Genomic DNA, 14001 nt, shown 5'->3' with positions numbered 1-14001 from the left:
GGAAGGAGGTATCTGTCTCACAGATACGGAAGCCATTTATTCTGTTAAGGAATTTTAATTTCTTAAATCACCTTAAATTCACGTGAGAGGTACAGGATAGGAATGTCATAAATTCTGGTAGAGAAACTGAAAAGCTGCTACACAGATGCCTTTTTCTAAGAGTCAACCATGTTTCCCTCTTTAACAAGCATTCCTCTATCTCTGAATACCAAAACCTCTTGGTTCCTGCCTGTAAACTGATCCTGAAGCAAATGTCAGCTTTTCCTCTAAGAAAATAAATGAAAAAAGTATGGTAGTCATCAGTAACATTCAAAACTATTTCAGGTTCCCCCCAGTCCTCAGCACATGGCAGGAAGGCACTTCCCCAGCCACTTAGGTGTGGGCAGGTGACTTGCCCGGACCAATGAAATGTGAGTACAGTGAATACTGTGTGGCACTTCCAGAGCCAGGGCACAAGTGTCCAGCTGGAAGTACATGTCGAGGAGGACTTCATCAGCCTGAACACCGGAGTGACTATCGTGAACAGAGGCACCACGACGGCCACACAGCATGAGTGAGAAATAAACCCTGTCGCTATCTAAGCTACTAGAATTTTGGAGTTATGCATTACCTCGTCTTCCTAGATTGACATAAACATCAAGCCAGACAAAGGGTTCTCAACTAGGGATCAAGAAATTCTGGGTTTTGCCTCAGAATAGGCCAACCCTCTCTTGCATCATAAAGGATAGCAGCAAGAACAGTAGAACTGATCTCAATTCCAGCCTTGTAGGGCACCTACAAATCAACAAAGTAATATATAATGTGTTTTATCTGCAACATATCCAAGTAATATCATTAGTAATCAGCTTTACTACTGATTACAATCTTGACAAACACTGGGTTTTACTGAAAAGGCAGGGTAACAAACAGCTCTCAAGTTCAGATTTTGCTGTGTTGTATACGCTGTCATCCTAATGCCCTTAACCATTAATATGGAATGATTAAACAAAGTAAACAGGCTCTCTGCAATTTCAAGTCGCAGACAATGAGGCAGTGCAAAGTTCAAGTAAGGAACGTGAAGTAGTGTAGCAGACATTACGAGTGGTTTGGAGCAGTCTCAGCTTTTTTTTCTTTTTAAACAAAGATGTTAGAAATTTAAGAAATCATCATTGCCAGTCTCTGTCAGTCGTTCTGAAAGGATAAGACATTGGCCTCTGAAACATACTCTGCCACAAAATTCTTATCATCAAGCATCAGCAGAGACGGGCTCAGAATGCAATGGGACCAAAGGTTGGCCTAGGCTCCCCTCCTCTCTCTTAGGCATAGCCAGACAGACACAAGTAGCAAAGGGGTGGTCAGCCCCTTCCCAAGCACTAAAACTCAAACTGAATGTCTTATTCTTCTGTGCCAAAACAGCAACTTCTTCATCACTAAAAACATACAAAGTATGAGTCCCTCACTCTTTTTTCCATTCTTGGAGACCAGCAATCAGGATACCTGCTTCAACGTCACTAGGGTGTGGAGAGCCTTACGTCATCAGGGTGTGGAGAGCCTTAATGAGCTGTTATCACAAGCTCTGTTCCCAGAAGGGACATTAAATAAGCACCGTCCTTTATTAGTCCTTTATTACGTTTTATGATCCTTTCATCTTGGGCTCACCAGTTCACTCCAATTTTGAGCCCTCAGCATTTTCCCATTTCAGCAGTCTATACTTAGCAAGAGATTTTTAAATTCCACACTCTGAGGTTTCTTGGCCTCAGACTCGCCCAGAAGCATTATGTTCCAACTCTCCTGAGATAGCCCATTGCAAACTGAAGTCTATAAAAAGGCTGGATAAATTTCCTTGACACAGCCACTGAATTGTGACTCTGATGACCAAATCTTGAAAGCCCAACCCAGTGCCAAATCCAGCTTTGCTGATGAGCCGCTGGCAGATCAAAATGTTATGCTGCCCACATGGTTTTCTTTGAACAAAACTTAATTCATCATAATTAACATCAACACCCAACTTAGTCCTGACATTGAGCTATTTGGGGATTTCTGAAAGCAAAAGGGAACCAACTGCCCCAGGCAAGATAAGCTCCAAATGGCCCAGTCTGGATTGAAGACTACCCGAGAGACTGTAAAATCAGACTTTACACAGCCTGCAGCAGTTTAAATCATGGAACAACCTGATGAGTCTAATTACCTGGGAATCTTTGGAACTACTCGGGTGAAGACTACCTCACTCAGGGACCACGCTGGATTCAGTGAGGGAGACAGGGGAAACACAAAGATAAGGATGGTCTAATCAAGTATGGAAAACATACAAACTTATATAAACTAAAGTACATACTGCCAGAAACAGCACTATATATGGTCCACGGAGATCATCATAGGCCAGGGTGATGAGGGCAAGCTTTAGGGTGGTAGCATTCGAGCTGAACCTGAATGACAGGCTGGATTCAGTTATAAAAAGACGTGAAAGGCAATTCAGGCAGAGGCTCTGAGCAGGAACGACAACATGACTACGACTGGTCCAGTCTGGGTGTAGCAGAGGTATCTGGCAAGAAGTAATGGTAAGCAAGGCCAAGACAGAATAGTAACAATTGTAGACAGCCTTGAGTGCCTGGCCAGGGGGTCAAGGCTTGGTAACAGGGACCAAAACTGGGCTGTGCTCAAGGGAACCGTTAGTCTAATGGGTGATTTAGGGAAAAAGAAAAATAATTCCCACACGCAGGTCAGCAAGAAGGAAGAAATAAGGTCAGAAAACCTGACAGATACAACTGAAATTGAGAGGCACCATAGCTAAAGACAGTGCTTGACCCATAGCTGGAATCGGCATTAAAAATACAAAGGACATTACTGGGGCAAGGGAGGAAAATTTAAATATGAACTATATATTGAATAACAGTATTTTTTGGTGTTAGATTTCAAACATGTTAATTATGCTGTGGTTAATTTATTAGGTTAATTACAGAATTATGCACAACATATTATATAAGATAATGTCCTTGTTCTCAAGAGATGTCTGCTGAAGTATTTAGGGACGAGAGGTCATGACGTCTGCAACTAACCTGGATGGGTTGAGAAGAAAACTATATATGTATATGGAGAGATGTAAAAGCAAGTGTGCCAAATGTTAGCAATTGGTGAACGTAAGAACAGATATGAGGAGTCTACGCAGAGAAGCAACAGGTTTTAGCAACTGGCTATTGGTGGCAAAGAAGAGGGAGGCAAAGTTCTGAGGTGCTGAGTGTACCTGCCAGAGGATGGTGGCAGCGCCAGCGGAAAAGGGAGGCTGAAGGATGAAACGGTGTTCAGCAGACACAAGCCGAACCTGGCTCTGGATAAGAAGGGGCAGGAAGAAGTAAGATGCTGGAACGAAAGGAGGAAGAAATGCCATCCAGCAGTGGGAAACACAGAGATGGGACTCAGGCCATACTGGACTAGAAATTACAAGTTTGGGAATTACCGAAAAGGATAATTTAAGTAAGAGAAAAGGATGAGATCTAGGCTAGAAACAGGAGAGTGAGAAGAGCGAGGTGAGAGATGACTGACAACATAAGTTAGTGACAGAGGTGAGAAGAGAATAAGAGAAGACCAGGAGGGTTCTATGTAACAGAAGCAAAGGTGGAAAAAGAACTAAAACGGCAGTACTCCACGGAAGGATCGGTAGCATGGAATGCTGCAGAAACCTTCCGGAAGGTAACACTGGCAAATGGGATTAGGAAATTATCAGCGCCTTTAGGGTGAGAGTGAAAACCAGTAAACAGGGCACCTGAAAGGGAACAGATGAGGCAGAAATGCAAGACTGGATGCAAACCACTCACGCATTCAAGATGTTCACCTTAAAAATGCAAGAGTGGAGATGAGATGCCAGTTAAAAGAACGGGAGAAGCAAGGAACAGCTGGGTTCTGTGAGAGACTGCAGCCACAGCAGAAGGGACATATACAGACAGCTCCGAGACACTGTGGTATACGGCAGCGAGAGACAGGAAGTTGTTCCGGCTCTACACATGGGATGAAACACACTTTCATTTAAGCCAGGAAGAAAGGGGGAGCCAGGAGGCGAAGAGACAGGGTAGAGAGGTTTCTTCAATCCAGAAGGACCAAGTTCAAGGTGACATTCCTATTGTCTTCTGACAGGCCCTTTGCCTACTTATCAGTAGACGATAGGCCTGAATTAGCAACTGTTCTACGCTCTAAGCTCTACAAGAGGGCAAAGACAAGCCTGAGATGGAACTAAAAAAAGTCACCTGCTGAAAGACACCTTCGGACACTGTAAAGGTGAGCAGGGTGAGGTCCTGGCTCCTTGCGCCATCACTTTCCAAAGATCTCAGGAAATAGGGATGGTAATTTCCTGATGTCATATCAGCAACTAAAAATAGACAGTTTTATAAACCATAAAAGGAATCTGCAGCAGCAGCAAACTACTTTATGGAACTTATTTAAAGATAAGACACAGGAGAAAGAACAACATCTTGATGGTTTTTTATTTCCTTTTAAAGCCACACCCACTAGCTGAGAGGGACACTGGGTTTGACCTATGGCTCTCCTTAAAGGACATTACCAGACAGCGCCTTGAACAACTGACATGCTTAAAAGCAACTTTAGGGGCGCCTAGGTGGCGCAGTCGTTAAGCGTCTGCCTTCGGCTCAGGGCGTGATCCTGGCGTTTCGGGATCCAGCCCCACATCAGGCTCCTCCGCTAGTAGCCTGCTTCTTCCTCTCCCACTCCCCCTGCTTGTGTTCCCTCTCTCGCTGGCTGTCTCTATCAAATAGATAAATAAATAAATAAATATTTTAAAAAGGCAACTCTAAAGGCTTACAAAGAGGAGGTGAAGAGGTCTCTGAAGTTTCTAAGATTCTTTCATATGAAAAGGGAGAGTGACCACCTCAAAAACACCAGTGAGCTCTGGATGCCTCAAGCCTATCAGAGAGCCCCAAGGCAAGTCTCTCCGGCAAGAATGGGCTTCTGTGATTCTCTTGTACCAGGCTGCTCAGGGAGCCTCAGCGCCAAGCTAGGTGTTGAGAGAGAAAACTTCACTCATTCCAACATCCAACCTTAAGAATGCACTTACTGCATTCGCCTGGAGAGTGTCATCTGAGAATCTCAGGAGAGTTAACAGAGCTGAAGATCCTATTGGAAAATGACAAGAAGTCCTCTAGATGGCAATGCTAGCAATGATGGATCTAAAAACAACGACCTCGTTAGGATGAAAACACAGTAATGAAGGATCATGGCTTAGCAATGAGTCGTGTCCTAAACAATCACTCACTCTCTCCAAGGGCCATAGAGCATGGTGACAACAACCAGCTGAAGAAAACGAGGAGCAAGCACACCTAAGGTGAACAGCACTGGATACTGCATGAGCCCAGCTGGATAAAATTCATGCGGCAGCTCCTATCCCCTTGCTGGCTATCTCCCACCTTTAAGTTGGCACATGGGGACACAGGCCATGTCAAAGTGATGCTAGCAGCACAAATCTGAGAACATGTACTTTGTATCACTTCAATGCTGCCCAACGGTCTGCTTCCCTACAGAATATTACCTGACCTCAAACTATGTTGTAAATGTCTGAGTCACTCTGTTACTCTTTAGGAAAATTACAAACTTCACTAGCTAGGTCAAAGACCCTGTATCTGGATTCTTCCGAAGCTTCACTGACACTGGATTATGCCAAAGAAACTCATTTTACAAACATAAAATAATTTCTCTCGCCATTGGTGCGGCAGCCAGTCATTATAGTGACATCACTGCTCTCTAGCAAGGTCTGTCTGTAAAAAGATGAACCATGACATAGGCCCAGTAATCACATGTGTGTGTTAAAACTGGTAACAGACCTCAGCAAAACACTCCCAAAACTATCAAACTGAAGTTATTAAATGAAACCCATCTGGGACTACTCCAGAGTAAAAAGCCACAAGAAAGAACGTAAAGGTGTGGAGGCAGACAGAAATGTCCTAGGCTTTAGTGTTCTAGTAACCCTGGTCAGGGAGAGAAGGTACCTTACCTTATCCATATGGAAGATCAAATCCAATTCACAAACATTTTCAAAACACTTATCCAGGGTCTCCACAAAAACCTAGGAAACAAAGAAAAACAGATCAAGAAATAGGAACATAGTCACATCTTCATAAATGTCACATCTGAAAGTCAAGGGGGGCAGTCACGTTGCTACTTACCTTATGATAAATCTCAAAAGAAACCAAAAAACTACCAGCTTTAGGCAATCACCCTACCTATTCCAGTTTAGAGGACACAGTATAGGACAGGACAATCTTGTTTTTAGCATAGCAATACAACCAGCAGCAAACACATGGGGTTTTCTTTCTCCCTTTACAAGGTGCTAATTTACACAGAAAAATAACAAATTGAAATACCAACTACTAGCACTCCTTTCCGCAAGCCTCCGTGTATACACATACAAAAACTTTTTACTATTACAGCGTTTTCAGTTTTGTCCTGCTAAATTCCAGTTAACATTAACTTCAAAATACCTTTCCAGGAACCACCTAACATGCTCACAACTTTTGTTTTTAACTTAATATAACATTTAAACAGAAAAGTATACAAAAGATAAGAGTACAGTTTAATGAACTTTCAGAATGAACGTATCACGTACCCAACCACCATCCAGATACTGCAATGGAGTACTTCCAGCTCCAGATGCTCTCTTCATGCCCCTTCAGACAAAACCCCCTCTCCAAAGGGAGCCACCACCCTGAGCCTATCATCACAGTTTAGTTCTGCCTGTCTGTGAGTTTACACAGGGGCTATCATACAACATGTATTCCTTCTGACTTCTTTCATTCAACAGTGCTGGTGAACTCCTGTGTTGCTGCATGTCCTAAAGGCTTGCTCATATTCACTGCTGGACAGTATTTCATAGACATATTTATGCATTCTCCTATAGATGGGACATCTGAGTTGTTTTCAGCTTTTGACTGGCTATAAACTAATATAAATGGAAATCATATTTCTAGCTACTTTGGAAAACGCTTTGACATTATATTATTTACTTACTTATTATTGTTATTTATTTTATCAGTACAGAAATGCATACACATATATGCAAAAAACACATATCATAATTTCATAACAGCACTATCCATAACTCTTTACATTTTTATCAGTGGCTGAATATTCTTCTGTAAGGATAACATACTTGAATAGGGGCTTATGTTCAATCCCCGTGCGGGGCACTTGGTGAGCCCTTACAATGTAGTAACTCAAGTCCTTCAGTTTGGGAAAATTTTATCAAATAATTTAGTTGAGAATTTCCCCGTTTTCCTGTCCCTAATCTTTCTTTTTGGAGCTGCTTCTGCTGAGGTACCAGACCTCCTCATTTTCTTATCCTTCCCCTTCCAGTTTTCTCTCAGGTCTTTAATTTCTAAGAGAACACTTTGTTCCATCTTTCTTTTTTATTTAGCAGACCGTTTTCTTGTTTTACTTCCCTGGGGCTTAAAGACAGGGGCTTGTTTGTTTTACTGTTGTTCTTTCTTTTATGGTCTCTATTTCCTCTACATTGCTTTTTATGGTTTGTTCGTTTTGGTCTCCATCTTCCATGTTAGAGGCTTTCCTCAGATTACTGATCATCCTTGGTTTTTTATTCATAAGAATCAAAGGCCGACTGGAAGCTCTGCAATCCTAGCTATTTGCTGGGGATCCTCCCTTCATCCCTTTAGGCTTTTTTATTCCTTCCTCTTCGATTGTTCAGATTTCCCAGAGAAATTTCACAATCTCCCGCCAAAAGACGAAAAGACTAGCTACCTGAAATTTGGGAGCGGAGTGGTGGCAAAGGGCTAGGAAGTCAGGATACAACATTCACAAGGCACACGTTCATCTGATCCCCCTGCTGGGGCACCACCAACCATGTCTGCTGTCCCCCAGACCAGGGACCTGCAACTGGGGAAAGGACTTAGGGATGGAACTGGTGCTCAGGCAGCTTTCCCTGCCCGCCCCACGCCACACCCAGTGGCTGTGGGGCCAGCTCTGTGCCTCGTGAGGCTTCCATGTGGTGCAGCAGCCGGGCTGGCAGCCTTCTCTACTGCTGGCCCAGGACGAGGCTTCCTTGGACTTGCCAAGTCAATTACCATACTCTTTCCTCTTTTCAAAAAGTTCCTTGCTATTGTTTCCTCTCCTGTTCCATCCTTGTTCTTGTGTGTATGGCCTCTAGTTTTAAAGGAAAAAAAAAATAAACCTAGAAGTGTTGAAGTTTCCAATAGGACTTTTTTTAAAAAATGAAACTGACAAAGTCAAAGTTCTTAACAGAATATAAACAATGAAAATACTCTGCCAAGAATGTTTAGAAAAACAATGATAAGGAATGACTAGGCATCAAAATTCACTGCAAAGCCTTGGTCATTAAAATAAAAAAATACTAAGAAATAAAAGTATGTCAGTGGGACAGGATATAAAATCCTGAAACAGGGCGCCTGTGGCTCAGTCAGTTAAGCGTCTGTCTTCAGTTTGGGTCATGGTCCTGGGGTCCTGGGATCGAGTCCCGCATTGGGCTCCCTGCTCAGAGGGCAGGCTGCTTCTCCCTCTGCCCTTCCCCCTGCTTGTGCTATCTCAAATAAATGAGTAAAATCTTTATAAATAAACACATACATACTGAAACATACAAATGTGTATAAGAAAATACATTCCTCTCCCTCCTCCCAGATGTGGTAAATCATTTTAATTTTTGTCAAAGGCATAATCCAGTTTTGGAAATTTGTTGAAAGGTTAAAATTCATACAAAACCTGCCATAAATTAAGACAAAGGTAGATTAAAATTTATCGTATCTATCTCTTAAAGCAATACCCTCCATAAAGAGCAAAGGTAGGCTTTTGCCTTAATACAGAGCAATGCTGGCTCTAGACTTCTATGCAATTCTGAACAAAAATGAATTCTCTAAAATTATTTTCCACTTATCGTGAACCTCAACAGACCAAATTCAAAAGCAAATCATGGTAAAATCTACTATCGTCTTGAATTCTGTAGTCCAAGAATTTCAGACAAGCTATGCTGAAAAGCCACTGCTGAGGAATCCAGTGAGGCGCAGGGACACATCATGGGCACTCTGGGTTTTGAAGCCTGAGAAAATTAAAAAGTCGATTTTGTGTGTAATATTTTTAAATGTACTCTAGGAAGACCAAAACCATGAAAGCCAGTAAGAGTCTGCGAAAGAGTCACTGCAGCCTACTGTCGCCAGGCTGCCTCCATGCCCAGCACCACATTTATGCAGCCTCCAGTGGTAGGCACCACCAAATCCTCTTCCTCTCCCTCTACTGCACATCCTCTTCCCTGCCCTACAAGGTTTGGGGGCACTTCATTGTACATGGGTCCACTCATGCCAAGTAAATACAATTTTTGACACAGATAGTATTTTTTTTTTAAAGATTTTATTTATTTATTCGACAGAGACAGCCAGCGAGAGAGGAAACACAAGCAGGGGGAGTGGGAGAGGAAGAAGCAGGCTCATAGCGGAGGAGCCTGATGTGGGGCTCGATCCCATAACGCCGGGTTCACGTCCTGAGCCGAAGGCAGACGCTTAACCGCTGTGCCACCCAGGCACCCCGACACAGATAGTAATTTGAATTGGTAGGGAAAAGATAGTTGGCAGTGTTGGGACAAATGGCTATCCTTCAGGGAAAAAATTAAAGCCAGTTACCTGTCCCAATACAGACATAAAAAACCTTACAGGTACTATTGAGCTAAGCGTAAAAAACAAACTAAAAAAGCAATGGCAGATCCCCTTAGTGCCACTTACGTCTCTCATGGGAGTGGATTTAGTCAGTCTATGGGAAGCTTCTGGGTGGTTGGTATTGTTAAAAGCACTGCCCCAGCAGCCAGAACTCTGGAGTAAGATGCCTAGAGTATATGCGAGGAACAGGAGACCATATTTCTCAGCAGCACTGTGCCAAGGGGCTGTTTTTATTAAAAAGGGTTAATGAAATTAAGATTAGTTATTAGTCGTCTTGGGCTGCCATAACGAAATACCACAGGCTGTGTGAATTAAATAATAGAAATTTATTTTCCCAGTGTTAGAGGCTAGTGATCCCAGATCAAGGTCTGGTAGGATTGATTCCTGATAAGGGCTCTCCTCCTAGCTCACAGACAGCCCCCTTCTCACTGTGTCTTTGACGGGACTTTCTTTGGTTTGTGCACATGGAAAGAGAGAAATCCCTAATCTCTCTCTCTGTCTTACAAGAACACGAGTTGTATGGGATCAGAGCCCCACCCTTATGAGCTCATTTAACCATAACAACGTCCTTAAAAGCACCCATCTCTAAATATAGTCACACTGGGGGTTAGGGCCTCAACACATGAATTTGAGGGGACCCAATTTAGTCCATAACAATTGGGTTCTCAAACAGATTGGTAATACAGAATGAGATGGAATAGCTCCAGAAAAAATATCCCCACATAAAGATCAAAAAAGAGCAGTCAGATGTATCTGTTTCTCCTAGAGCCTCAAGATATCATCAAGATCATGATCAAGATCAAAAGAACATGAAAGTCTGATAATGTAGGAAGAAAATGTAGGAGTCAGAGCAGAAGCAGAGTATGCTAATGCATGAAGAAACTGAAGAAGCCACAGGCACAGACGGCAAAATAATAAGATATGAATCTAAAAATAAATCCTCTATGAAATACAAATTTCAGTAACATATTGACAAAGAACATTCTTCTTATAAAGTAAAGGAGAGACTAAATTCATCTGAAAACGGTGAGGACAGACACAAACGCAAAGAAACTAAGTCATCAAGAGGCAGAAGTCACTCAAGACCTAAGTCTCATTAAACGCATATCACAGTAGAAGCAGGGAGTGGAAATGTCTCGATCCATGAACAGATCCAGAAGATGTCATCATCTAGAAGCGAGAGAGGAAGAAACCATGATCCAGAAGCAGGGGAAGCACTGCGGATCAGATCTAGTTCCTGCTCGGCACCAACAGGCATAGGGTAGAAGCAGGAGCAGCACCAGAGGAGACGTCAAGAAAAACCAAGAAATATTAACAGAAGTTTAAGCCAGACTCCTAGTCTACCTGTCTTCAGAGGCAGAAATAGCAATGGGTGCACAAAAAGCTTTAGCTAGGGAGCTGGAAAGGGCAGAGGCTGGAAATGACAAGAACAGCGGAAGAGGAAATTACTGAAAACAAAAACAAGAACTAGCCACAGCTACGGGAGGCTCTCTTCTCACTGCTGCGGCTCTGTGGGCAGTGCAGCGAGTTCCCCTTGTCCATGGGGGTGCACCCCAAGGCCCCTGTGGGTACCAGAACCACGGTTAGTACCCAGCCCTGTACAGACTATGTCCTACATGCACACACTTACGATGGTTTAGTCTATGAGGCCCACTAAGAGATTAACAATAATAAAAATACAACAATTGTAACAATATACTGTAATAAAAGTTCTATAAATGTGGTCTCTCTCTCTCTCTCACTGTTCTGTACTCATCCTTCTTGTGATGACAAGAGATGATAACATGGCTGCGTGGTGAGATGAAGTGAGGTGGGTGACGAATGCACTGTGATGTAGCATTAGGCTACTACTGACCCTGTGATAAGTCAGAAGGAAGACATGCTTCTGGGTCGTGGCTGATTCGGGTAACTGAAGCCAGGGAAAGCAAAGCTGTGCATAAAGGGGGACTACTCTGAAGCCTCAGACAGCTACGGCTCAGATGTCAGCCCAAATTAATACTTTGGCAGAGATGAGAATAGTCTTATCTAGCTATTACAACCCAGCAGTTGTGAATCCTGTGAAACCTACTGAACAAGGGGAAAAAGGAAGGCGCTTCAGCAAGGCAAGTAAGAAGGGAGAAGGGGACAAATCCCAGTCTGCTTAAATATGGAATTAGGGGCGCCTGGGTGGCTCAGTCATTAAGCGTCTGCCTTTGGCTCAGGGCGTGGTCCCGATGTTCTGGGATCGAGCCCCAAGTCAGGCTCCTCCACTGGGAGCCTGCTTCTTCCTCTCCCACTCCCCCTGCTTGTGTTCTCTCTCTCGCTGGCTGTCTCTCTCTGTCAAATAAATAAATGAATAAATAAATAATCTTTAAAAAAAAATATGGAATTAAACTGAATTTTGAAAACAAGAACCAAAATGTCAAATTTAGAAAATTAAGTGATATTACAAAAGAAGATGAAGATGGATATAGCTCAGCTGATGAAGGAAGTTCCAAGACTAAACAACAGGAAGAAGTATGGCTGACTCTAAAACATGGGGGTTAGAGGTGCTGACCCTCCCCCACTTCCCACATAATCAAAAATCCATTTATAACTTGACTCCCCTGAAACTTAGCTACTAATAGCCTATTACTAATAGCTGGAAGCCTTACCAATAACATAGACAACCAATCAACATACATTTTGCATGTTATATGTTTTATATACTGTATTGTTACAATAAAGTAAGCTAAAGAAAAAAATGTTAAGATCATAAGGAAAATACACATACAGTACTGTAATTATTGAAAAAAATCCATGTATAAGTGGACCTAGTGCAGTTCAGGGGTCAACCGTGTTTGGAAATCTAGATGCTAGGTAGGGAAATGGCAAGATCATAAAGCCACACATAATGCAAGGAATGGATTCAGTTTGAAAAAGATCGCACTTCTAAGGTTTGGGACTTTAAAGACATCTTGTTCTGATGTCAGGTCCTCGTTCACCAGAGGGCTAGCATTCCACTTGTGTGGGTATCACACTGACTTTAATTCATTGAAAAATATGATTCTCACTACAAAAAAAAGAAATGGTAATTATGTGACGCAATAAGAGGTGTTGGCTAACACTCGGTGGTAATCATTTTGCAATATATAAGTGTATCAAATCAACAGACTGCACACTTTAAACTTACGTAATACTATATACATCAATTATATCTCAATAAAGCTTATATCTCAATAAAGCTGGGGAGAAAATAATTTTTTATAAAAATCAGATCAGTGACACTGGTGTTAGTGTTGTAATCAGGCTAAATCTTCTTCCATTAAACTTTACAGGACAAATTTTTTATTTCATGAATTCTACTTTTCAAATATATAAAAGCTGCAAGTGGGATAAAGTTTCATACGTGGATTATCTGTGTCATCCTACTTTTGTACTAACTTTTTGCAGATATTTTCATCTCCTGAAGCATGAAACAAACGTTACACAGATGTTCTTTAGATGCTCTGGCCATTTGCTACATAATCCAGCACAGATAAACTGGGTGGTGATGGTGATAAATGTGGTTTTCTCAGAACAAATACTGTTAAAATGGCCATACCACCCAAAGCAATCCACACATTTAATGCAATCCCCATCAAAACACCAACAGCATTTTCACAGAACTAGAACACAAACAATTCTAAAATTTTTATGGAACCATAAAAAACCCCGAATTGCCAAAGCAATCTTGAAAAAGAACAGAACAGGAAGTATCACAATCCCAGATTTCAAGACACAGTACAAAGCTATAGTAATCAAAACAGTATGGTACTGGCACAAAAACAGACACATAGATCAATGGAACAGAATAAAGAGCCCAGAAATAAGCCCACCCACGATTATATGGTCAATTAATCTCTGACAAAGGAGGCAAGAATATGCAAGGGGGACAGTCTCTTCAACAAATGCTGTTGGGAAAACTGGACAGCTCCATGCTAAAGAATGAAACTGGACCACTTTCTTATACCACACACAAAAATAAACTCAAAATGGATTAAGCACCTAAATGTGAGACTGGAAACCATAAAAATCCTAGAAGATAGCACAGGCAGTAATCTCTCTGACACTGACCATAGTATCATTTTTCTAGAAAGGTCCCCTGACTGAGGCAAGTCAAACAAAAGCAAAAATAAACTACTGGGACTACATTACAATAAAAAGCTTCTGCACGGCAAAAGAAACATGAACAAAGTAAAAAGCGACCTACAGAACGGGAGAAGTTATTTGAAAATGACATATCCAATAAGAAGTTAGTATCCAAAATACATAAAGAACTTATACAACTCAACACCAAAAAAAGAAATAATAATTCAACTTAAAAAATGGGCAGAAGACAGAATACACA

The 14001-nt window shown here is 41.9% G+C and overlaps 1 protein-coding gene across 4 annotated transcripts in view; it reads right to left on the bottom strand.

Annotated features, from left to right (window-relative positions):
* Nucleotides 1–14001, bottom strand: part of AP3S2 (adaptor related protein complex 3 subunit sigma 2) — a 47266-nt gene that overhangs the window by 22441 nt on the left and 10824 nt on the right. For all 4 annotated transcript variants that reach the window (XM_087856639.1, XM_045812975.2, XM_087856641.1 and 1 more), the window contains exon 4: nt 5975–6046. In XM_087856639.1, coding sequence (XP_087712765.1) covers nt 5975–6046 — 72 coding nt within the window. The remainder of the gene's footprint in view (nt 1–5974; nt 6047–14001) is intronic.

The sequence above is a fragment of the Ursus americanus genome, chromosome 28, assembly GCF_024610735.1.
Source record: "Ursus americanus isolate L20-20 chromosome 28, mUrsAme1.1.p, whole genome shotgun sequence".
Lineage (NCBI taxonomy): Eukaryota > Metazoa > Chordata > Mammalia > Carnivora > Ursidae > Ursus > Ursus americanus.
Note: the sequence above shows the minus strand (reverse complement) of the source record. Positions and strands in the feature narration are given on the sequence as shown.